Below are 26231 nucleotides of genomic sequence, written 5' to 3'. Positions count from 1 at the left end.
TGAGCAGTCTGCGAGTAAAAGGTGAAGGTCACTTTGTTTCGGCCACCGGGAAGAGCTACACTCCAGGGCAGGTGGAGACAGGGTGCGGGGCCCGAGAGAGATAGCACAGCAGGTAGGTGCTTGCCTTGCATGCCGCCAACCCAGGTTCAATCCCTGTCACCCCATATGATACCCTGAGCACTGCCAGGAGTAATCCCTGAACGCAGATTCAGGAGTAAGCTCTGAGCACCACCAGGTGTGCACCCCCACCCCAAAAAAGGGGGTGGAGGATGTGGCCAGAGGGGGTGTGTTTACAGACCTAAAAATCAAGTCTCTTATGGAGAAGCCCACAGGCTACTGGGAAGGAAACACGTGCTCAGCCCTGAGAGGCACCAGCCCCATGTTCCTCCGGGAGGCCCAAGGGTTACGAGCATCCCGAGGTCCCAAATGGCAACTTGGAGGGGAGAAGGACTGTGTTGGAGCCCATGGGGTCCGACTCATCCTCTCCAGGTCCCTGCTGCGAGGCCAAGGGGCAGGGGAGGCCCCCAGAAGGACCCTGAGCTACATCGTGAAGCTTGGAGGGAGAAGAGTCATGGCTTCATGGCATGGTGGCTGACACAGTGCTGGCCAGAGGCAGTGGAGACGGTGAGGGACAGCGGGATGGTGTTGCCTTCCCCCAGGACCCCGTGCAGAGTGCAGGGACCTGCTCTAGGGGGCTTGGACAGACCTGCGGGGGACTGCAGAGCTACAGAGAGCCTGTCGGGGGCCAGAGCTATAGCAAGCAGGGAGGGCGCTTCCCTTGCGCACCTGGTTTCCCTATATGGCCCCCCAAGCACTGCCAGGAGTAAGCCCTGAGCACAGAGCTAGGAGAAAGCCTTGGGCACTGTCAGGTGTGGTTCAAAAATAAGCCAAAGGGGGGCTGGGGCAACAGCACAGCGGGTAGGGCATTGGTCTTGCACGTGGCTGACCCTGGTTCGATTCCCAGCATCCCATATGGTCCCCCAAGTTGCAGAGCCAGGAGTAACCCCTGTTCATCACTGGGTGTGACCCAAAAGGCAAAACAAACACACAAACAAAAGTTCCAGGCACAGACCACTGAGCTTTCTGGCCCCTGGAGTTCCAGGTTTAGAACTCCGAGAATTAGCTACCTTTGCCTAAGAAGCGGGGCCTTCACCCAAAGCAGGCAGATGCTCTGTGAAGGGCCGAGTGCTCAGCCAGGTTTGAGAGTCCAGGCAGAAAGACAGTGGTTCCCACATTTTCTTCAGAACCTTTTTATTCATCCTCCCCCCTGTAGAGGTCGTCAGCTTGAACCCAAACAGGCCGAAATCACCCCGAAAGGCCAACTTCATCCCAAGAAGATGAACCCAGCCCCCATTTTGAGCAGGCCAAGTGGGTGCATCACACAGAGCAGCCAAACGCGTTCCCCACCTCCACCCCAGCCCCTCCTGGAGTGTGCACACAGATCTCGGGGAGGGGGGCGCCCAGGTGTCAGCCTTGGCTCCGGCTGCTTGGAGGGAAGGGTGTGAGATGGCAGGGACCCTGGACCTCACCATCGAGCCCGCTGGGATATCCAACGAATGTCTTGGAGAGAGGAGGCAGCCCCTAGGCCTAGAGTTTCCAGGGTCACTGTACAGGCCTCGTAGAACTTAACCCTCGGCTTTCCAGGAAGAAACTTCTGCAGCATGGCTCCCTTGGGAGCCAGGGGGAGGCAGGGGGCCGGGCGGGTGAGGGGCCTGCGGCCGGGAATCAGCCCAAACACCCCATGCTTGCTCTCACTCTCTCCATCTCGTGCAGGAAGCTGTAGAACTGAGGCAAGGTGAGCTCTGGGGAAGAGAAGACCCGGCTTTAGGCAGATGCTTCAGCCACCCCCAGAATCAGCTGAGAAAATGAGTCTGCCCCTGCCCCCCCACCCCCACCACCAGGGGAGACGGTTTTCTTCCTAGTTCTTTCTTGGCTTAGGTGGTCCGGGAAGTTGGGGCTGGGGCACAGATCAGAATGAGGAGCAGAGGACCCTGAGCAAGGAGAGGGTCCCCTAGCACCCGGACAAGGGAAGGTGGAGGCCATGGGGCATGGTACAGGGAGGGGCCAGGGATGCTTGGGCCCACCCCGGAGCTTCCTGCAATCTCCTGCACCTGCTTTCCCTCCTTTTCTGAAAGACTCTGGCACTGCTGGGCATCTGGGCAGCTGCTGCAGCCTGGGTCCCAGGAGGAAACGCAGAGGTGTGGCTGCCCACAGCTACAACCCCACCACCCCACTTTCATTCTTCGGCTTTGGGCCACACCCTGCTGTGTTCAGGGCTTACTCCTGACTCAGGGGTCACTGCTAGCAACACTCAGGAGGCCCCATGGGGTGCTGGGGAATCACACCTAGGATGGCTACAGGAGAGGTAAGTGACTTTGCCCCTATGTGGTCTCTCTGGCCTGGACCCCCTTTTCTTTTTCTGGGAGGATTTGTGGGGGAGGGCCAGAGGGATAGTATAGTGGGTAGGGTACTTGCTTTGTACACAGCTGACCCGGGTTTGACCCGGCACCCCAGCTGGCCCCCCTGAGACCCACCAGGAGTGATTCCTGAGTGCAGAGCCAGGAGTAAGCCAAGGGCATGGCCAGGTGCGACCCCCAAACCAAACCAAAACAATACAAAATTGGATTTGAGGTGGATCTTATGAACCCTGAGGCTGAGAAGAACACGGAGAAAGGGAAAAGGCTCACGAGAGAATCAGACTCACCGATGTACACATTCTCTGTTCCCTTTCCTTTCTTAATCACCAACTTGAGCTGATTCAGGAGGAAAAAAGGAAAGAAAATTAAGTGATGATGACAAGCAAATTCTTGAAACCCAAACTTCCGCTTCAACAGCAACGCTTCGGCGTCTCACTGAGGCTCTCCAGGACAATCTAATATGCCCAGATGCAAACTGCGAACAGGGACAATGAACTTTTCTAGGATCCTGCTTGCTGGGAAGTAGCACGCAACAAGCAGATGAAGCTCCAGTGTGACAAACTGCCTGGAGAGCATCCGAGTATTTCAAAACCCCCAACGCAAATGTAAAGGTAAAGGCCCTCCCGTTGATCGTCGATTTGCTCGAGCGGGCCCAGTAACGTCTCCATTGGAGACTTTGTTGTTACTGTGTCTGGCATATCGAATACTCTCGGTAGCTTGCCGGGCTCTCCGAGAGGGGCGGAGGAATCGAACTCGGGTCGGCCATGTTGGCCGCTTGTAAGGCGAACGCCCTACCCGCTGTGCTATCGCTGCAGCTGCAACGCAAATGTGGATCATTTTATTTACTTATTTATAATCAGTTTAATTTATGGGCTGGAGTGATAGCACAGTGGGTAGGGAGTTTGCCTTGCGCATGGCCAACCGGGCTGACCCGGGTTCAATTCCTCCGCCCCTCTCGGAGAGCCCGGCAAGCTATCGAGAGTATCTCGCCCTCACGGCAAAGCCTGGCAAGCTCCCCGTGGCGTATTTGATATGCCAAACACAGTAACAAGTCTCACAACGGAGACGTTACTGGGTCTGCTCGAGAAAATCAATGAATAACGGGAGGACAGTGACAGATTTATTTATATTTTCTTGGTCTGGGGACACACCCAACAGTGCTCAGGGCTTACTCCTGGCAGCATTTGGGGGCCCACATTGGATGTCAGGGACAGAACCTGCGTCAGTCGCATGCAAGACAAATGCTCTACCTGTTGTACTACCACTCTGGTCCCAGATAATGATTATTTTATTTTATTTTGGTTTTTTGGGTCACACCTGGTGATGTTCAGGGTGCAGAGAGCACCTGAGTATTTCAAAATCCCAAACGCAAATGTGATCATTTTATTTATTTATATTTTTGGGGTTTGGGGCCACACCCAGCAGTACTCAGGGCTTACTCCTGGCTCGGTATTCAGAATTACTCCTGACAGTGCTCAGGGGACCATATGGGATGCTGGGGCTCGAACCCGGGTTGGCTGTGTGCAAGGTAAATGTCCTACCCGTTGTACTACCGCTAAAGTCCAGATGTGAACTTTTTTTTTTAATGGCTTTTTGGGTCACACCTGGTAATGCACGGAGGTTACTCCTGGCTCTGCACTCAGGAATTATTCCTGGCAGTGCTCAGGAGACCATATGGGATCCTAGGAATTAAACCCGGGGTTGGCCGCGTGCAAGGCAAACGCCCTACCTGCTGTGCTATTGCTCCAGCCCCCCAGATGTGATCATTTTAATCAAGCTTAGAGTCTACCCCTTTCCAAGGAGAAGACTTACCTGTAAAAAAATACTCCCCACTTTCTCCAGTTCGCTACTACCAGAGGCCACTGAAGAACACAAGAGAAAGAGAATCAGGAGGTGCTTGGCAAGCCCCTCTGAAGCCCCCAACTGTGGCTAGCTACCCAGCAGAAGCTGTGGGGGGCGGGAGGGTGGGAGGGGGTGGGAGGGGGTGGGGGTGATGAGAAGAGCCAAACAGGCGCTGGGAACAGCAGCCCAGGGAAAGGCCTGGGGAGAAAGGGCTGCAGATGCGGTGGGGGGGTGGGTGGCAGGGAGGGCACAGTGCATGCCGAGGACCCTCCCCCATCGCTATGTAAGCCACAGGAAGGCGAGTGCGGCGATCACCAGGCTGGGGCCTGGCTCCGACCACCAACCTCCAAACTTCCACTCCATGTCGATAAGCTGGTTGACTGTCAGAGTCTGACCCGCCGCCCAGTACGCGAGCCTGGGGGCCGTCTGCTTCCACTGGAACAAATAGGCAAAGTCACAGTCACAGTGGGGGTGACCCCCCTCCGGCCCTCACCACCCCCCACTCCCCAGCACAGCTAAGCTTCCCTCCCATCCGGTGGGCACAGTCCTGGCTGGCACAGCGGGCCGGGCGCTGGCCTTGCACATGGCTAGTCTCGGTTCAGTCCCCCGCATCCCATCTGGTCCCCTGAGGGACCCTGAGCAGAGAGACAGGAGTCATCCCCCGACACTGTGCACCCTCGCCCCACAGAAAAACAGACTGCGGATCCTGGGCAGGGGGTGTTGGGAGAGGACAGAGGGGGGGAAAACAGTATAAATGTCTTTCTGGACCACTCTGGGTGGTGCTCAGGGTCACTGCTGGCATTTGGGAGGGCAGATGTGGGGCTGGAGACCAGCACACGCAAGTTTAACCCCTGTACTCTCTCCTACTCAAAATGAAATAAATCCTTCCTTCCTTCTTTCCTTCCTTCCTTCCTTCCTTCCTTCCTTCCTTCCTTCCTTCCTCTCTCCCTCCCTCCGCCTCCCTCCTCTCTCTTTCCGTTTTTGTTTCCCTCGTGGGTTTTGTTTTGGCAGTGGGGGGGCCACACTCTGCGGTGCTCCCGGCTTTCTCCTATCTCTTTAGGGATCACTCCTGGAAGGACTCAGGGAACCATATGGGGTGCTGGGGATTAAACCCGGGACATAGCATGCTAGGCAAGTACTTGCTGTACTATCCTTCGGACCCAAATATTTTCTTACATCCCTGAACTTAATCTAGGCAGCAACAAAAACTAAACATTGCTGCTTAAAAGCTGCTTGGTGGGGAGAAAAAGAAAACAAAACCAAGAAAACCAAACAGAGGGATCGTACAGCAGGTAGGGTGCTTGCCTTGCCAGGGGGTAAATCTTGGCACTACATATGGACCCCTGATTTTGTTAGGAGGGATCTCGGAGTGCAAAGCCAGGAGTAAGCCCTGAGCACAAATAGGCCCCCCCCTCCAAAAAAAAAAGAAAGAAACAGGGCTGGAGCGACAGTACAGTGGGCCAGGCATTTGCCATGTGTGCAGCTGACCCGGGTTCAATCCCGTATGATCCCCCGTGCACCACCAGGAGTGATTCCCTAAGTGCAGAGCCAGGAGTTAGTCCTGAGCACCTCTGGGTGTACCTCCCGCTGGCAAAAACAAACAAATAAAACAAACAAAAATAAACCCAAACCAAACATCAGCCTGACTGTCCCTCCGTGAACCCCATGAAGCTGGGAAACGCCTTCTCAAGGGATGGCTTTCCCCAAGTCAGCGTTCTCCGTGTTTGTGGTCCTGAAGCAAAGCGAGTGACCTCCACTGGCCTTGACCGAGAGGGTGCCCGTACCTTGTCGGCAAAGTGAACAGCTTTCTCCTCACTCAGACCTGGAAGAGAGCAGGAGGAAAGTGGATCGTTGCCGCAATGCAGAGTGGGCAGTGACTGGGGCCAGCACGGGGACACTTACCCAGAGTGAGCAGGTCAGCCCGGACCTGCTCGGCTGCGAGACTCCTCTTCAGGGCCCCTGGGAAATGGAAGAGAAGATCAGAAAAGGGCAGATCACCACCTCAGCAAACAGCTAACAGTGAAGGGGCACGAACTCTGTGACGCAGAGGATACAAGCTGGGTGCTGTGAGGGTCCGAAGCTCAATGGAGAGCAAAGCTGCAACTTCTAACGACTAGAGAAGGGCCGAAAAGGTGGTGCAGTGGGAAGGGAGCTTGCTTTGCACACATCTGACCTGGGTTCCATCCCCGGCATCCCAGAGGGTCCCTGGAGCACCACCATGAGTGATCCCTGAGTGCAGAGCCATGACCAAATCCTGAGCACTGGCAGGTGTGGCCCAAAACACCAAAACCAAAGCAACTGTGGGAGACAGCACATAGGGGTTGACAGTCCCGTGGGTGAGGATGACAGAGGCACTGAGAAGCCTTGCTGGACATGTAGACAGAAAGACCAGGCCCAGGGATTCTTGGAGCAAAGGTGGGGAAGCTCAGGATCAGGGAGAGGAGACATGGCTGAGAACCATACTGGACGGTACAGTGCAGTTACTGAAATACTGAAATTAATGGACCAAAATTAAAATTAGGGCTGGAGCACAGTGGGTAAGGTGCTTGTCTTGCATGCAGCTGACCTGGATTTGATCCCCGGCACCCGATGGTCCCCCTCAAGCCCTGCCAGGAGTAATTCCTGAGTGCAGAGTCAGGAGTAACCCCTGAGCATTGCCAGGTGTGGGCACCCCCCCAAAAAAAAATAAGATTAGAGCGAGTAGGGCTGGAGCAATAGCACAGCAGGTACGGCGTTTGCCTTGTATGCGGTCGACCCGGGTTCGATTCCCAGCATCCCATATGTCCCCTGAGCACCACCAGGGTTAATTCCTGAGTGCAGAGCCCGGAGGAACCCCCTGTGCATTACCGGGTATGATCCAAAGGTAAAAAAAAAAAAAAAAACACAGATTAGAGCTAGAGAAAAGGCACAACAGGCTGGTGCACTCCTAATGCTAACAGGAGCCCTGGGTTCGATCCCCAGCATGGCTCCCCCAGCCTGGAGTAGTAAGGCAGGAGTAGGACTGAGTACTGCTGGGTATGGTTCCCTCCCACCAAACTTAATAAAACTAAAATGAAATCAAGTTGGGTATGAAATTCTGCTCCTTAGCTGCACTGGCTCTTCAGTGCGAGCTGGTCCAGGAGGGTTCCTATGGATGGCACAAGGGTGAGTGGAGGCCGGCAGCAGGCAACCGCGAGGCAGCATGCACAGACGTCTGAGAACAACACATCTAAAACACGTGCACGAGCCTGTCACCAAGATGCTACCTTGATGGAAAGGAAGAACAAGGTCCCACTGGAACCTGCAAATTCCATTTTCGGAAAGTCCAGCCAGGGACTGGAGAGAGAGCACCATGGGTAGGGCGTTGGCCTTACCATGCCCTCAGAACTACACATGGTCTAGAGGGCTGGAGCACTTGGGCACTTGCACGCTGCCAACCCAGGTTTGATCCTCGGCATCCCATAGGGTCTCCTGAGCATGACCAGGAGTGATCTCAGAGTGCAGAGCCAGGAGTTGCCCTTGAGCCAAATAAGAAAATAAGTAAATGAAAGAACTAAAACATAGTGTCTCTTGACCATCTCCAGGGGTGATTCCTGAGCACCACCAGGCATGGCCCCCAAGACCAAAAACAAACGAAAGACCCAGGAAGTCCACGGGGTCAAGAGTTTGGCTTTGGCCATTCACAAGTTCCCCACACAGAAGAGTCTTCAAAGCTGGACTCAGGGGCCAGAGTGATAGTACAGCGGACAGGGAGTTTGTCTTGCATGATGCCGACACCGGCATCCCGTGTGGTCGCCTGAGTACCGCCAGGAGTGATTCCTGAGTGCAGAGCCAAGAGTAACCCCTGAGCATCACTGGGTGTGACCCATAAAGCAAAAAAAAAAAAAAAAAAAGCTGGACTCAGAGGCCCTGGGCCCTGTCCTGCAGGAGTCACTCTGCTCTGCTCCCATGCTTCAATTCCTGAAAACAAAGTGTTTCCAGAGACTGGCCTTCTCCACATTAGACCTGCAGGCTACCGTCTGGAGACACAATTTGGCAACGGCTTCAGAATTTTCCATTTCTTCATCTTCCACTAGTGACTAATTAAATCAGAAGATATCCACCAACACTGGAGTGGGGGGAGAAGGTGCAAAGGAAGACCCTAAATCCAGGTCTCCACCCCCGACCCTGTACTCCAGAAAAACAATCCTAAAGGCTCCCGTCCCCTGCAAAATAAACCATGTAAACAAAGGGAGGAAATCTTTTATCTCCAGAATCAGACAGAGCAAGGAAGCCAAGGGGAAGCGGAACAGGCAAGACCCCAGGAAAACTTGGCTGTAAAGGCGCCCCCAAAGGGGGCTGCTTCCGAGTCAACCCAGTTAACTCCTAAGGCCCACACCGGGCACCTCCCTAACACTGGTTCCTCAGGGAAGGTTCAGCTCGGATACTCTTGTTTCGTTTTGTTTTTTTGCAACGCTGGAGATCAAACCCAAGGGGCACACAAATGTGAGGAATGTGCTCTACTTCTCTTTTGTTTTGTTTTGGGGCCACATTCGGTGATGATGCTCAGGGTTTACTTCTGGCTCTGGACTCAGGAATCACCTCCTGACAGTGCTCAGGGGACCTAGGGGATGCCAGGAATCAAACCTAGAGGGGCCACGTGCAAGGCAAGTGCCCTAGCCATGAGACTATCTGGCCCCCGTGCTCTCTCTACTCTGAGCTCTACCCGTGGCCCTAATTCTAGTATTTTACTTGATGGCCCCACGATAAGACACTCAGCTGGGAACTATTAAGACGCCCTTGATTATTCAGGGAAACTGAAAATCCGTAAAAGTCTGGGAGAAGAAAATATGACTCAAGCGCAGACTCGGTACTTGCACTGCCAAGGACAGATCCAACCTCGGGTGGCAGAGATAGTGTGGCGGGTTACGGTGTGTATCGTGTATGCAGCTGAGCCGTGCGGTCAGGCAGGGACCGGACAGAGGTGCAGGAGGGCAAGGGACTGGGCGAGGCCAGTTAATTAATTAATTATTAATTCTCTTAGGTATTTGGAAACCTGTGGTTTACTTTTGGCTCTGTGCTCAGGAATCACTCCCAGTGGGGCTCAGAGAACCACACGTGGTGCCGGAGATCTAACTCGAGTTGGCTGTGTGCAACACTCGCTCTACCACCCGCAAACCATTTGTTTTGTTTTCTGCTTTCCTTTCTCTTTTGCTTTTGGCGGGGGTGGGAGAGTATCACACCTGGCAGTGCTCGGGGCTTACTCTTGGATCTGCGCTCAGGGATCATCCCTGACCATGCTCCGGAACCATAAGTGCTGAGGTGCTGAGGATCAAACCGAAGGTCAGTTACATGTGACGCATGCCCCAAAGGTGGACTGGCTGGACCCACCCTGGGAGGTTCTGGGGCACACAGCCGCTGCCAGATGCTGGGAAACATCCGTGATTTGCAGCAACAGCAATCCGCTCTCCCCAGGTCCCTGTGAGGTGGGAGAAGGGACGGGAGCAGCAACCGATAAGGAAACTGCAGGGAGGAGAGTGAGAAAAAGCAGAAGCTGAGTCCAGGCAAGCCAGGCCAGCGTTCGGCCAGGCTCCATTTGTGATGGTTGCGGAATGCTGATTCCTCCTGCTTTCCCCTTCCGATCAGAAGTGATTCCTTAGGAAGGGGAAGGGGCGTTATCAGTCTTTCTTTCGAATAAAGCAAGGAGTCACAGGGACAATACGGGGGGTAAGGTGCTTGCTGTGCACTAACTAAGTCGACCTGAGTGGAATCCCTGGCACCCCATATGGTCCCCCATGCTCTGCCAGGAGTGATCGATAAGTGTCAAGCCACAGTAAGTCCCGAGCATAGCTGGGTATGCACCCCCCCCCAGAAAAAAAATCAAATAAACATCAGCTATCAAACACCCCAAGAGTCAGAGACCTTTCGTAAAATATCTCTATATATACGTGTGTGTATGTGTGTGCATGTGCGTGTGCGTGCGTGTGTGTGTGTGCGCGCCTGTGTGTGTATACTTAGTTCTTGTCTACTAGTGTTCAGGGGAGCATGTTGTATTGGAGATCAAACCAGGGTTGTCTGCAAAGCACCGAGCCAACTCCTTGAACCTAAGCTTCTGCGCTCCACGTTCCCCCTTACATTTTGGCAGTGCTCGGGGTTTACTCCTAGCTCTGCACTCAGGGATCCCTCCTGGTGGTGTGCGGGGGACCATATGTGCTGCCAGGGATCCACTCCAAGTCGGTTGGTTGCAAGCAAGGCAAATGTCTTCTTTTGCTTCATTTTTATTTTGGGGCCATACCCAGCGATGCTCTGGGCTTACTCCTGGTTCCGCACTCAGATGTTACTCCAGGGTGTGCTCGGGGAACCCCAACCCACCTTGGGTCAGAGATCCAACCCGGGTCGGCCCTGTGCAAGGCAAGCGTCTTACCCACTGTACTATCTCTCTGGTCCTGCTTTAATTTCTTCTTTTTCCCCTTTTTTGGGGGGTAAGGGGGGGAGATGGGGAAACTGCAGGAATCAAACCTTGGGCCTCACACATGGCCAAGGCAGGTGCTTCTCAGTGGCCGAGCTATGTTAGACCTGAAAAAATAGGCAGAATAACCTGCTCCCACCCTGCCCGTTTGGCTTCAGGACTGGCAATCTCAGCTGGCATCTGGGCCGCGGAGAAGCACGGCAGAAACACACGGGAGGCTTCTTTCCTCTGATGTCACACACTGGGGCAAATAAAATGCTTCAATGGAAGAAAAATAAAGAACAGGCACAGGAGATCAGGAAAATGAATCAAAGAGCAGGGGCCGGAGCGACAGTACAGCAGGGAGAGCGACTGTCCTTCACGTTGCCGACCTGGGTTCGATCCCCGGCATCGCATATGGTCCCCCAAGCACCTCCAGGAGTAATTCCTGAGTGCAGAGCCAGGAGCAACCCCCGAGCATCCCCTGTGTGACCCCCAAAAAAAGACAAATATAATAATTTAGGCACCAGAGCGATAGTACAGCAGGTAGGGTGTTTGCCCTGCACATGGCCGACCCGGGTTCAATCTCCGGCATCCCATATGGTCCCCCAAGCACCGCCAGGAGTAATTTCTGAGTGCAGAGCCAGGAGTAACCTCTGAGCATTGCCGGGTGTGACCCAAAAAGCAAAACAACAACAACAACAACAACAACTCAAACAACAAAAAATAAATAATTTAAAAGTTAGATATAAAAAGAAATCAAAGAGGGGCTGGAGCAACAGTACAGTGGGTAGGACATTTGCCTTGCATGTGGATGACCCAGGTTCAACCTCTGACATCCCATATGGTCCCCTGAGCTCCACCAGGAGTAATTCCTGAGTGAGAGCCAGGAGTAACCCCTGAGCATCACTGGGTGTGACCCAAAAAGCAAAAAAAAGAAAAAAAAGAAGAAATCAAAGAGCTGGAGCTCATGCATCAGCACTTGGTCATGTGCTGGGCCTCAAGTGTGGTCCCCAGCACCGCATGGCCCCTCCCCCCAGCACTGATGGGGGTAGCCCTCATGGTCCCTGGCACCATTGGGCCCAAGCACCGAACCACTAGACCATTAGGCCCACATGTCTGGTCTACTCTAGCCAGGAGTGGCCACCAGGCCCCCTATGTACTGCTTGAGGAAGCTTTCACACAATATAAACAAACAGAATAAATCAGACATAAACCAATAAATCGCCCAGTGACCCTGGTGCTGGGTTACCTATGACATGGCGGAGAAGACACTGATAATGATATTGACAATCATAGAAGTACTGAAGCAAACACTTTACAGTTAACATCATTTTCCATTCTTTGCCCTTTTTGGGGTGTGTGTGTCGGGGGGGTGGTATTCACACCTGGCCGTGCTGAAGGGGGACTCCAGTCCCAGTTCAGTGCTGGGGGTAGCTACCATGTGGTCCTAGGTATCTCACCAGGCCTCCTGCGTGCCAAGCATTTCGATCTGGCCCCTTGCAGACACCTCCCTCTTCTAACAATGCAGAATTGCTAGAACTGAACAAAGAAAATGATGCTTGGAGATTAGGCAATCTGCCTCCAGGGCTCAGAGCGTTAAGGAGCCACAGGACCAGTCAGCCTGCTGGAGCTGTCCACGGGGGCCCTCTCCAGACTGAGCCCAGTCTGTCAGCCATACAATAAGAAACAATACGGAAATCTGGCCAATGCACATTCTAACTTCAGATAGGAGAATGGCATTGTGCTTCGATAAGGGGAAACCAAGTCCTTTATCTTTTACAGATAACTGGGGGCTTAGGAACAAAATGACAGGATGTCTGAGATCTACTTGGAAATAATTCAGTCTGGGGTGGAGGAGGGAGAGCTCAAAGGGCAGAGCACATGTTTTGCATACTTGAGACCTGGGTTTAATCCCTGGCATCCCATGGTCCCCCTAGGCCCGAGCACCGCTAGGAGCAACAACCCGGCATCAACCCCTAGCCCCAGCATGGGACAATTCCCCAGTATGAATTCTGCTAGCATAGAGCTGGGAGTACCCCACAAACCTCAGGACCACATAGCCACTACAGTCTTTTTCTGAGGGGCAGGGGTTACACCTGGCAATGCTCAGGGGTTACTCCTGGTACTGCACTCAAGAATTACTCCTGGTGGTGCTCGATGGGCCATACGGGATTCTGGGAATTGAACCCAGGTTGACCACATGCAAGGCAAATGCCCCCTCTGTGCTATCAATACAGCACTACAGCTTATTTTTAAGTAAACCTATCAACACTATTTTTATTTATTTATTTTGCTTTTTGGGTCCACCTGGCGATGCACAGGGGTTACTCCTGGCTCTGCACTCAGGAATTACCCCTGGAGGTGCTCAGGGGACCATATGGGATGCTGGGAATCGAACCTGGGTCGGCCGCGTGCAAGGTAAACGCCCTACCCGCTGTGCTATTGCTCCAGCCCCAACACTATTTTATTTTCACCCAGAACACTGTTTTAAAAAAATCTCTGGATCCGGAGCGGCCAACCCCATATGGTGCCCTGAGCCCCACCAGGAGTGATCCCTGAGGCCAGAGCCAGGAGTAAGCCCTGAGCACCACCAGGCATGTGACCCCCCCCACACACACACACACCAAAATAAAAAAAGATCTCAATTTTGTTTTGAGCTGAGAGAGAGTACAGCAAGTAGGGCACTTGCCTTTCATGCAGTCGACCCAGGTTCAATCCCTGGTGACACCACACCTGGTTCCTCGAAACCCGCCAGGAGTGATTCCTGAGCACAGAGAGCTAGGAGTAAGCATAGGTACCATTCATCAGGTGGGGTCCACAAAACAAACAACAACAAAAGGATTACACAATACAGAGTGAAAGAGGCTGGAGTGATAGCACAGCGGTAGGGCGTTTGCCCTGCACGCAGCCAACATGGCCGACCCGAGTTCGATTCCTCCGCCCCTCCCGGAGAGCCCGGCAAGCTACCGAGAGTATCTCGCCCACACGGCAGAGCCTGGCAAGCTCCCTGTGACATATTCGATATGCCAGACACAGTAACAACAAAGTCTCCAATGGAGACATTACTGGGCCCACTCGAGCAAATCGATGATCAACGGGAGGGCCTTTAGTTTAGTTTAGAGTAAAAGAAAAACATTTGAAAAGGGCAGCAGAGGGGGCTGGAGCAATAGCACAGTGGGTAGGGCATTTGCCTTGCACGCGGCCGACCTGGATTTGATTCCCAGCATCCCATATGGTCTCCCAAGCACCATCAGGAGTGATTCCTGAGTGAAGAGCCAGGAGTAACCCCTGAGCATCTGCTGGGTGTGACCCCCCCCCCAAAAAAAGACGGGCTCCTTGTCTCTGCTGCCCTTTTTTTTTTTTCTTTTTGGGTCATGTACAGGGGTTACTCCTGGCTCACACACTCAGAAATTACTCCTGGCATTGCTTGGGAGACCATATGGGATGCTGGGAATCGAACCAGGGTGGCCCACGTGCAAGGCAAACACCCTACCCCCCTACCAGCTGTGCTATCACCCCAGCCCCAGGACTCTCTTTACCTCCGAGACAAGAGAGGCCTTATCTGACTCTGCCGGCTAGAAAAAGAGAAGAGTTTCTGGGTTAATGTTTCACAGAGACTGGGGAAGCCAGTTTTGACAGGACTTTTCAGAGCCTGGGGTAAATTTATCTGTAGGAGAATCTCTTAAGTTCCAAGGCAGAGGGTCTGTGGCGGCAGGACCTTCTGCCTTCCTGGACCTCTCTGACATGATGAAAGCGCTGACTGGGGGCCAGGGAGATGGCCTGGAGGGCCCAGGCTCTGCATGAGGGAGCCCCAGATTTGATCCCTGGTACCACATGGTCCCTCTAGCAAAGGAACTTCTAGGAAGGAAGGGAGATTAAGGGATAAGGGAAAGGGAAGCGGGGAAAGGGTGAGGAGGGAAGAAAGCAGAGTGAGCGCGTAAGGAGGCCCTGGCAGCTGAGTGTAAGGTTAGAGATTTGGGATGCGGCAGCATCGACCCCCAACCCGCAGGCCCATCTCTGGGTAGGGATGGCAGGCGGGATCCAGGGACTTGCCTTTGCCACCAAACCGTAATCATCCCCCCTGAAAAACACACACCCCTGCGGTCAGAGCCATAGTCATTGGACGGGGGGGGGGGGGGGGGGGGGGGTTCCTTGCATGCAGCCACCCAGGTTCGATCCCCACCAGGTTCGATCCCCACCATGACATATTGTTTCCTAAGCCCTGCCAGGCTGCCAGGAGCAATCCCTGAGCACAGGGCCAGAATTTAGCCCTCAGTACTGCTGGGTGTGCGCCCCAAGGTTCTTGGGGAAAGCCCCAGGATCTCCCAAACCCTCCCAGCCTGTGATGTCACGACTTCTAACTGTGTCAGAACCTACCCCTGACTTCCAGGAACTAATGCCCACCAGAGGCACGAAAGCAGGAGACACATAAAGGAGCAGGAGTGATTTTAAAAATAGAAACGGGGACAGAAGCTATTCTACAGCAGTTAGGGCGTTTGCCTTGCACGAAGCTGACCTGTGTTCGATCCCCGGCATCCCATATGGTCCCCCAAGCACCGCCTGGAGTAATTCCTGAGTGAAGAGTCAGGAGTCACCCCTGAGCATTGCCCTGAAACAAAACTAAACAAACAGGGGTGGGGAAGAGCTGAGTGGACACTTAGCACTTAGCACGGGTTCAGTGCCTGGCCCCACATGGTAATCCGTGAGCACAGAATCAGGAGTAGCCCCTAAGCATCGCCAGTTGTGGCACAAAGCCCTAGCCCTTCTCCCCGACCACCACTATAGTGAGGTTAACACACAGCGATGTTCAGGGCTTCCTGTACTATTGATCCAGCCAGAGTTTAAGATTTTTTTTTTTAAAAAAAGGCAAAATAGAATTAGAGATAGTACAGGGATTAAGGTACTTGCCCTACATGTGGCTGACCCCAGATCAATCCCAGACACCACGGATCCCAGAGACCATGTATCCAAAACACCATGGATCTCAAAAACTATAGATCCCAGATACCATGGATCCCAGAGATCACAGATTCCAGACACCACAGATCCCAGATACTATGGAACCCAGACACCACAGATTCCAGAAACCATGGATCCCAGACACCACGGACCCCACACATCATGGATCCCAGACACCCTAAGCACTGTCTGATATGTCCCTTTCCCCAAATTAATTTTTGAAATTAAAAATAATTTTGAAAAGCAAAACAAAATTGTAAGTGACAGTGGTTGCAAATGACAGCCGTAAATACAGACCATCTTCAAGCTGGCTCGAGCGACAGCACAGTGGTAGGGTGTTTGCCTGCGTGCAGCTGCCTGACCGAGCCAGGTTTGATTCCTCCGCCCTCTCGAAGAGCCCGGCAAGCTACCGAAAGTATCTCACCCCCATGGCAAAGCCTGGCAAGCTACCCGTGGTGTATTCAATATGCCAAACACAGTAACAAGTCTAATGATGGAGACATTAATGGGCCCCCTCGAGCAAAACGATGAACAACGGGAGGACAGTGCTACAGTGCTACAGTGCTTCAAGCTGAAGAAGGTGTCCCTCTGGGCCCAGCAAGTTGAGGAAGGGTTTTGTCAACACTGGAGCTAGGGTTTGAGGGCTGATGGGGTGCAGAGCAGGGATGAGAAAGATGAGAAAAATGGAGGCCAGACTCAAGTCTCCGTGCTCAGACACTTCCTTCCCCAGGGGCGGAGGCCAGAGAATGAGAACAGACTCTGTCATTTGGGCATCTACCCTATACACATACACATACACACACAGATACAGACACACACACACACACACACACACACACAAAACCTCACAAGTGCCATTTGGATGTTCACTATATTTTGAGTTTCTAAGAATGAAACCTGCAAGTGATGAAAATGTCCAGCAATCAGATCAGCCAAGAGATGTGTGTGGTCCCAGAACAGGCTGTCACCCTGGGAAGCTATGAGGAGAGGCACAGTGACCTACCAGGGAGGAGAAACGAGTTACAGGGCAAGTCTAGGATCCTGATGTTTACGGAACACAAGACACAACTGGAGTATCTCTGTGCCTACAAAAATATGAAAGCACCCGGGTTCAATCCCCAGCATCCTATATGGTCCCCCGAGCACCACCAGGAGTAATTCCTGAGTGCAGAGCCAGGAGTAGCCCCTGTGTATCACTGGGTGTGACCCAAAAAGAAAAAAAAAAAGAAAGGTGACAGGTGCCATAGTACAGCAGGCAGGGCGCTTGGCATGCATGCTCCCGACCCAGGTTCAATTCCTGGTACCTCATATGGAATCCCAAGCAACGCCAGGAGTAAGCACTGAGCACAGATGAATGTACCCCCACCGCCCTCCTCAAAGGCTGAATACCAAAACCAGGACAGAATAAAGATGAGACTCAAAGGGGTCTTTCACTTTTCTTTTTCTAAGAACTTGGTTTCTGGGCCACACCTGGAGATACTCGGGACTTACTCCTGGCTCTGTGCTCAAGGGGTCTCTCTTGGAGGAGCTTAGGGGACGACGTGTGTTGCTGGGGGGGGCTGAACCCCACGTTGACAGGTGCAAGGCCAATCTCCACACTCTTTCTCCAGCCCTCCAACCTCTGCTTTTCTCTTTACTGCCTGGGGGCCACACCTAGCACGGCTCCCTGACTGGGGATCATCACCAGTTGTGCTGGGCGGGGCTGGGGCCATGCAGAGACTGGAGAAGGCACCACTCTAAGGACAGTCCCAGCCCGGGACTTTCATCTGCCTCTATTGTTTCACTTGTTGCCACTTGCAGCAACACTGGGGGGGGGGGGCGGGGCGTTGAATCTGAGCCCCTGTCTGCAAAGCCCGTGCTCAGCCTGCTGGAAACTCTCTCCCCAGTCCTAGGACCCTCACTCTGGACTCCTGAGTTCCGCACTGTTTCCACTTTGCAGTGAAAAGATAAATGTTACCCAGTTTTCTACCCAACCTGGGGGTTTCATGCACAAGAGCTGAAAGACAAGCTCAAAGGGCTGAAGAACAGACTTTGCAAGCTGGAGCCCTGGTTCCATGGCAGGGCACCTCAGGGTTCCCCCAAGCACTGAGTCGGGAGTAGTCCCTGAGCACAACAGAGCCTGGTCCCAAACAACCCCGCACCTCTCGCCCCCACCCCCCAAATGTGAACCACCTGAGTCACAGAAACAGACTTGCAACTATGTTGTTCTGATTCAAGGCCCCCAACCTCCCTGAGACAGCACTAAGACTGGGACAGAGACCGGAAGTGGGACAGAGACCGGAAGTGGAAAAGGGAGGCCTAGAAGGGAACTCAGACCACAGCTGTCAGTGCACCAGAGTGAGATCCTGCTAAGATCAGCTCATTGCTGGTCTTTAGTTGTTGCTGCTTGTTTGTTTGGGGGCCACACGCCCACCTTACTCCTGGGTCTGTGCTTAGAGACTGGCCACACATAAGGTAAATGCGCTACCCATTTTATATCATTCTGGCCCCTTGGTGCTGATTTTTTTTTCTTTTTGGGTCACACCCGGCGTGGACAGGGGTTACTCCTGGCTCTGCACTCAGGAAATACTCCTGGTGGTGCTCAATGGACCATATGGGATACTGGGAATCGAACCCGGTCTGCGCGTGCAATGCAAACGCCCTACCCGCTACACTACTGCTCCAGCCCCACAGTGCTGATTTTCAACGCTATCAACCAGGGGTGTTTCATTCTCCTCTTCACCACTGCTGCTTCCTTTTGTCTTGTTTTTGTTTGAGAGCCACACCTGGCTGTGCTCCAGGAATTGCTCCTGGCAGTGCTCGGGGGACCATGAGATGCCGGGTTGGAATCCCAGGGCCTCCCACATGCAAAGCAAGTGCTCCAATACAAGCTGCCTCCCCAGCCCCAGAGGGCTTCATTCTTTACAACCGGACTGAGAGAACACTAAACTCTCAAGGCGCCCATACCCGGCTTGGGTTGGAATATTTTGGCCTTTCTGTCCCCAGGGAATCAGGGCTGAAGCCACAGTACAGAGGAGGGGTTACAGGCAGCTGACTCGGGTTTGATCCATAGCACCCCGTATGGTCCCCGGAGCCCCACCCGGAGTGATCCCTGAGCCAGAGACTGGAGTAAGACCTGAGCACTGCTGAGTGTGGCCCAAATCTCACCCCACCCCCACCCCACCCCCAACAACAAAAACCAAGAAACAGAAAATCAAAAACCTGAACATTCCAGCTAATGCCCCCAGCCCAGGCACACACAGCCGACTCTGGGGCTGGAAGGAATGTTCTAGTAATGTCTGTGGGGAAAGGCCCATCACTCACCATGGGGAATCAGAAGGAGGCTTTTCACGATACTTTTGAGGGGGCCGAGGCTCATCTGATAAGTGGTGGCAAACTCGGAGAGCCGGGCCAGGAACCGTTCCACCTGCAGAGGGGGCAGGGCAGACCAGCCTCAGGGTCTGAGCTGACCCTGTCACTCACCCGCACGTCTCCCAACCCTTGTACCTCTTTGGGCTCGATGAGGTAGTGGAAGAGTACTTCAGTCAGCGCTGAGAACTGCTGTGAAGAGAAGAACATAGAACGTCAGCCAAATTTGGCAGCCGGAGAAACGGCACAGCGGGTAGGGCACTTGCCTTGCATGCAGCCACCCTGGGTTCGAGCCCTGGCACCTCATGTGGTTCTCGGAGCACTACAGGGAGTGATCCCTGAGTGCTGAGCCAGTAGTAAGCCCTGAGCACCACTGAATGTGGTGCTCAAAACCAAACCTGGGGCTGGAGCAACAGTACAGCAGGTAGGGCGTTTGCCTTGCACGTGGCCAACCCGGGTTTGATTCCCAGCATCCCATATGGTCCCCTGAGCACCGCCAGGAGTAATTCCTGAGTGCATGAGCAAGGAGTAACCCCTGTGCAATGCCATGTGTGATCCAAAAAGAAAAAAAAAAAACAAATTCATAACAATAATGTCAGCAAAATTCTCCAGGGGTCATCCAAAACCAACCCCTTAAATAGAGGAATTCAGGATTGCACAGGCACAGCTGTTGGTTTTGACCACCTTAAAGGTACAAATACGGGGCTGGAGCGATAGCCAGCGGGTAGGGCGTTTGCCTTGCACGCAGCCAACATGGCCGACTCAGGTTCGATTCCCAGCATCCCATATGGTCCCCCGAGCACCGCCAGGAGTGATTCCTGAGTGCATGAGCCAGGAGTGACCCCTGAGCATCGCTGGGTGTGACCCAAAAAGCAAAAAAAAAAAAAGGTACAAATACTCATTGTACACAGTCCGAGTCAATAGGCCACTGCACCTACACCTGAGAGATCACCGACCTGTGTGAACAGAGGCACACAGGTAACTCACACAGGGCCAGGAGGCAGCTCAGGGGGCTGGAGTGCACGCAGCAGGCCCAGAGTGGACCTCCAGCAAGGCACAGTCACCCCCAAACGTGTGGGAGTGACCCGCCAGCACGGAGCCAGGAGGACTCCCTGAGCACTGCTGGGTGTGGCCTAAAAAATCGACGCCCCAGCCCCTGCCACCTCCAAACCCCCCAAAAATGCTGGGACCAGAGAAGGAGAATGGCGGGAAAGGCGCTTGACGCCAGGAGTGATCCCTGAGCACAAAGTCAGGAGTAAGACTTGAACACAGCTGGGAAGGGCCACCCCCCACCCTCAAACACACACCCATGCACGGACTAAAGGAAAAATCATCAGAATCACCAGCGCCAGTGATCAAACCCAGGACCTCACATATGCAAGGCGAATGCTCTACTACCAGTTCTGTATCAGCAGTTACTTCTTTTGATCTGCTCCTTTTATTGGGGGCGGGGTGTTAATTTTTAAAAAATTTTAAATCCTCTCACCCCCTCATCTTTTTTTTTTTTTTTTTTTTTTGCTTTTTGGGACATACCCAGCGCTGCTCAGGGGTTACTCCTGGCTCTGCACTCAGGAATTACTCCTGGCAGTGCCTGGGGGCTGGGGGTGAACCATATGGGATGCTGGGGATTGAGTAAAGCAAACACTCTACCCGCTGTACTATCATTCTAACCCCGTGTTTTGGTTTCTGAGTCATACCAGGGGGTGCTCAGGGATCACTCGTAACAGGGCTTGGAGGATTGAATCCAGGTCAGCTTGTGTGCAAGGCAAATGCCTCCCATCCTAATCTCTGAAGATTTAAAAGTTAAAACAAATAATGTAATTAATGTAAGTGCAAAATGAATCAACTAGCATTAAAAAAAAAAGTCTCCCACCTCAATCCCACCCTACAGAGCGACTCTGGACATCTCTGTGGGTGTCCCAGAAGTCTCTCTCTGTGCACTGTGTGTGCAGACACATGTACAGTGCCAGGGACTCACATATGCAAGGATTGTGCTCTACCACTGAGTCACATCCCTGGTCATTTCATTTTCACTTTTTGTTGGTTTCTTTCATTGCTTTTTTTGGAGGGTTCGCAGTCAGGGGCACCCTAGGGTCATTCCCAAGTGCAGAGCCAGAGATCCAAGCTCAGGCTCCCAGGGGCTAGGCCTGTGCTCCCGCCCACCAGGACTGTCCCTCAGGGCCCCATGTAATTGCTTTTAAATATAAAAAGACTCCCTGCACCTAGCAACAGCCTGCACCTTGCCCATTTTTGACTAATTATCTCTTAGAGATCGGTCGGCAGATATAATTGTACCCTTCTTTTATCAACGGATGGCATTTGCTTGTACATTTAATATAATTCACCTCACTAGAGATAAACATCAGTGTTTCTGATGTTATTGTGAACAATGAGGCCATGAACACCCTTCCACATATCACTCTGTTCACGTGTATCTATAAAAAATTTTTTTGCAGGAGAGCTAAGATAAATTCTTTTAGGGGCAGGGTCCACACAGGTAGAGTTCAGTAATTTTTTTGTTTGTTCGTTTTTCTTTTCTTTGTTTTTAAGCCACACCCAGTGGTGCTCAGGACTTACTGCTGGCTCTGCACTCAGAGGTCACTCCCGGAGGGCTTGGGGGACCATATGCAGTGTTGGGGATGGGACTCAGGTTGGTTGTGTGGAAGACAAGTGCCTTTGAACTCTCTGACCCCTTCCTTCCTTCCTTCCTTCCTTCCTTCCTTCCTTTTCTTCCTTTTCTTCCTTTCTTCCTTTCTTTTTTGCTTTTTGAGTCACACCCAGAGATGCAGAGGGGTTATTCCTGGCTCTGCACTGAGGAATTACTCCTGGCAGTGCTTAGGGGACCATATGGGATGCTGGGAATCAAACTTAGGTCGGCCACGTGCAAGGCAAATGCCCTACCCGCTGTGCTATCACTCCAGTCCAGGCCCATGTTTTCTTAGATGCTCCCTGGGCCAGGGTTGTGGCTCAGTGGTGGAGTGCATGCTTTATATGATGAGGCCAAATCTGATTCTTCCTAGTACGACATGGTTCCCAAGCACTACCGGGAGCAATCCCTGAACACAAAACCAGAAGTGACCATCACTACACCCCATTATTTGATCTCTGACCAAGTGTATTTCCTTTAGCACCCAGTACCTTTTAAAAACTGAGGGGCCGAAGGGGGCTGGGGCAATAGTACAGCGGGTGGGACGCTTGCCTTGCACGTGGCCAACCCAGGTTCCCATATGCATCCCTTATGGCCCCCTGAGCATCGCCAGGAGTATATTCCTGAGTGGAGAGCCAGGAATAACCCCTGAGCACTGCTGGGTATGGCTCAAAACCAAAACCAACCAACTACCCAAACAAACAAAACTAGGCCAGAAAGACAGCACTGCAGGTAAGACACGGCAGAACCAGGTTTGGTCCCCAACATCCTATTTGGTCCCCTGAGACTGCCAGGAATGATCCCTGAGCACAGAAACAGGAGTCAGCCCTGAGGACCACCAGGTATGGCCCTCAAAACAAAACACAAACAAAGAGGTCATGAAAAGAAGCCGTACAGCTGCTTTGCCATGTCCAGCCTCATCTTATAGTTTGGGTTCCACCTCCTTGGAGGGTCCCATTTTCTCTCTCTCTCTTTTTTTTTTTTTTGGGTCATACCCAGGGGATTACTCCTGGCTCGGCACTCAGGAATTACCCTGGCGGTCCTCAGGGGACCATATGGGATGCTGGGAATCATATGGGATGCTGGGAATATGGGACCATATGTGATGCTGGGAATCAAACCCGGGTCGGCCTCATGCAAGGCAAACGCCCTCCCCACTGTGCTATCACTCCAGCACCCCCCACTTTCTCTTAGCAGTGGCTTCAAACTATCCGGTTGATTGTTAAGGATCCACATTGCATTGCTATCTCCACCTTCTAAAGCCTTCTGAGCCCTGACTAGACAGTGCTAAGGAGACTGACTCCCCACCTAAGGAGAAAGTGACCTCCCCAGATTCCTCCAAGGAGCCTGCTGGGAGACTGGCCCAGGGCACTTGGAATTGTCAATCTTGATAATGAATGCAAATGAGCCTCTGCAGAGAAGGGTCCTTCCTCACAAAGGAACAATATTCCTTGAATGAGCTGAGAAAGGGTTTGCTAAAGGGTTTGCTAAACTCTTTCCCCATCTTGGCCTAGGGTCGGGCACAGCTGTCCCTCCCCGGAACGCTCACCTGTCCATGACATGCATGAAATAAAAGGTCTCCTCTAATCTTACCAGGAATTCGAGGAAAAGGTGCTCAAGGTCACACTAGAGAACAACAAGGCAGTGAAATAAACTATATTTCACTTATCAGATCTGCAAAATTAAAAGTTTGATGGCACTGGTACTTGAGCAAGGCGCCCCCCCCCCCCCAGGAAGCAGACATGATCACAGGACAGATAAGAGGATTTACTCGGGGCAAGTATTCTGCAGGGGAATTCCACAATCCTTATCGAATTTTAAGTGATCATTCCACAGCAGAAACTGTGCCCTTCAGATGTTCTGAGAAGTAAAACTGGACATATTTATACAAAGTAGACTGTTAAACAGCATTGTTCTTTGTGTGTGTGTGTGTGTGTGTGTGTGTGTGTGTGTGTGTGTTTGGGCCATACCCAGCGATGCTGGGTGTTTTACTCCTAGCTCTGCACTTAAGAATTACTCCTGAAGTCCTTGGGGACCAAGCCACATGCTAGGTAATCCATGTAGTATTTCTTCAGCACTGGAATCTGCATCCAAAGCATGCACCCCAGGCCTTTAAGTCAGCTCCCAGGCCCCTCACCTCCATTTTCTGATCTACTTCAGATACGGCTTCCTCAGCATAAGAAGCAAACCCAGGGGCCAGAGAGATAGTGGGAGTGTTAAGGCACTTCCTTTTATGCAAGGGACTCCAGTTCTGTCTTGGCATTGCATACGAACCCCCCCAAGCACTGCCAGGAATAATCCTGGAACACAGGAGTAAGCCCTGAGCACAGCTCGCTGTGGCCCCGAATCCTAAATAAGTAGGGGAAAATAGCACACTGCGGACCCGGGTTCTATCCCCAGCACCACAAACGGTTCCCCAGCACCTACCCAACACATTCTCTCTCCAGCCTCCTCCATATTTAATTTAATTTTCTTTTATTAATTTCAGTTTGGGGACCACGCTGGCAGTGCTGGGGGGTTGAGGTCAATCCCCTGGAGCTTGGGGAACTATGGACAGAACTCAGGGATAGAACTCAGAATTCCTGCACGCCAAGCAGGCATTCAATTCACTGAGCTATTCCTCTGACCTGTGGCTTTCGGACATGGCTGGTGGCACGGGGAGTGGCTCAGTAGAAAGCAGAGCGCATGCCTAGCATGTTGAAGAGCCTAGATTTGATCTCCACCGTCTCTAAAAAAAAAAAAAAATGTTCCTCCAAGCCAGGCCCAGCCCCTGAGCACTAATTGGTGTGGTGCCCCTCCCCTTCCCCAAAGCCCTCCCCCAAGAAAGCTCATAGCTGGGCATCTCCCTTACCCCCCAAAAAAGACAAACAACAGGGGCTGGAGTGATAGCACAGCAGGGAGAGCGTTTGCCTTGCAAGAGGCAGACCCCTTGGTTCAATTCCCAGCATCCCATAAGGTCCCCTGAGCACCGCCAGGAGTAATTCCTGAGTGCATGAGCCAGGAGTAACCCCTGTGCATTGCCGGATATGACGCAAAAAGCAAAAAAAAAAAAAAGGACAAACAACAGATCAGACAATTCAGTGTTTGGGCCCAGCAGTGCTGAGGGCCACCCGGACCCCTGAGAAGCTCCTACCCTCTAGTTCCTGGGCCCAAATTTGCTTTTTTTGTTTGTTTTGTTTTGTTTGAGGGCCACACCTGGTGTTCCTCAGGGGTTACTCCTGGCTTTGCACTCAAGAATCACTCTTGATTGGCAGCTCCGGGGACCCGATGGGATGCCAGGGAATGAACCCCAGTCACCTGTGTGCAAAGCAAGCACCCTACCCACAGCCTCTGCTTTCTTTTTTGTTTTGTCTTCTTTTTTTTCTATTGAACAAAGGGGCTTCTTACACTGGTGGGGAACCGGGGTGCTGGGGTCAAGGAGAGGGCCCTACCACCTAAGACACAAGCAACCACAGGAAACAAAGAAATGCACCTTGGAGTAGGTGGCGAGCAGCTTTGTTTTAAGCGAGGCAGCGACAGAGTGGGGCGGAATACGGTGGGGGACTTGGCAGGAGCTTAGGAAGGACCCTGGCCAGCACCACCCCCACCCATCATGGGGCCCTGCCAGTGGGAAGGTTCCTCTGGGGGCGGGGCCCGGCTATTTCTGTTCGCTGCGGGTTGGCAGAGGCGGTGGCCCCCAGCCTGGGCCCACACACCCCGTGCTGGCCTGGCCAATACCCATTAAAGGCGTAATCCACAGCCGGTGGCAGCCCCAGCCTCGCAGGCCTCCTGCTAAACCACACCCTCCGCCCTCATCTGCCCAACCAACACCCCCCCATCCCCGAAATCACCCTCGGGCCCCCCCCACAAGAGCCCAGTCTAGGACTTCAGCATCCCTACAGGCCCCTCCCGAGCCCACCCCCAGGCCCTCTCCAAGGAACCTGCAAGGAACCTCCTCACCGGAAGTTCCCCACCCCTGCCCCAGCCGCGCTTCCCAGGGTGCCCACCACCCTGAGCCCCCCTCGGCAGGCCCCATTCGGCCTCCCGGGACCCCCCTCCCGCCCCCGCTGGCTCCTGCATCCCCGCAGTTGCCGGGTCCCGGGACCACCCCCCGCCCCGGCCGGAAGTGCAGCCCCGGCCCGCGCCCCGGCCCCGCGCCCGGCCCGGCCCGGCCCGACCCGGCCCTTGCGCCGCGCGGCCCCGGCGGGCCCACCTGCGCGCCCATCTGGTTCAGCCGCTGCATGTCGCCGCCCACGGCCTCGGGCACCGGGTCCTGCGTGCAGTGCAGGCGGCCCATGGTCCAGCCGCCCGGCCGCCGCCGCCCCGCGCCCGCCGCGCTTCCGCAGCCGCACTTTCGCCACGGCCGCTCCGGGCACTCCCCGCCCCGCGCCCGCGGCCGGCCCGCCCGCCGCGCCGCCCCGCGCCCGCCCGTCCGCCCGCCGGCCGGCTGGCCGGCCTTGCTGGCTTCATTTCCCCCCACCCCATTTTTTAAAAAAATTTATTTTTCAAATCTCAGGCCATGTTTTCCGGTCCTGTGATAGGGCACAGCGAGCATCGTGTCCTCCTGGCCTTGCACGCGACCCACCGGGCTCGGTCCCCGGCACAAGGCGGGGGATTCCCCCAGCCCTGC

General features: G+C 53.5%; 1 protein-coding gene across 1 annotated transcript; it reads right to left on the bottom strand.

Annotated features, from left to right (window-relative positions):
- Positions 1–1258: 1258 nt before the first annotated feature.
- On the bottom strand, positions 1259–25991 carry COMMD7 (COMM domain containing 7). The gene is made up of 9 exons (XM_056121764.1): positions 25815–25991; positions 19114–19167; positions 18931–19033; positions 6162–6218; positions 6044–6081; positions 4604–4694; positions 4230–4279; positions 2705–2753; positions 1259–1802 (listed from the first exon to the last, which is right to left on the bottom strand). The coding sequence occupies exons 1-9, from the start codon at positions 25896–25898 to the stop codon at positions 1726–1728; spliced, it is 603 nt and encodes a 200-aa protein (XP_055977739.1). The 5' UTR covers positions 25899–25991; the 3' UTR covers positions 1259–1725.
- Between the last annotated feature and the right edge of the window lie 240 nt (positions 25992–26231).

This window comes from Sorex fumeus, unplaced genomic scaffold (assembly GCF_029834395.1).
Source record: "Sorex fumeus unplaced genomic scaffold, SorFum_2.1 ptg000044l, whole genome shotgun sequence".
NCBI lineage: Eukaryota > Metazoa > Chordata > Mammalia > Eulipotyphla > Soricidae > Sorex > Sorex fumeus.
Note: the sequence above shows the minus strand (reverse complement) of the source record. Positions and strands in the feature narration are given on the sequence as shown.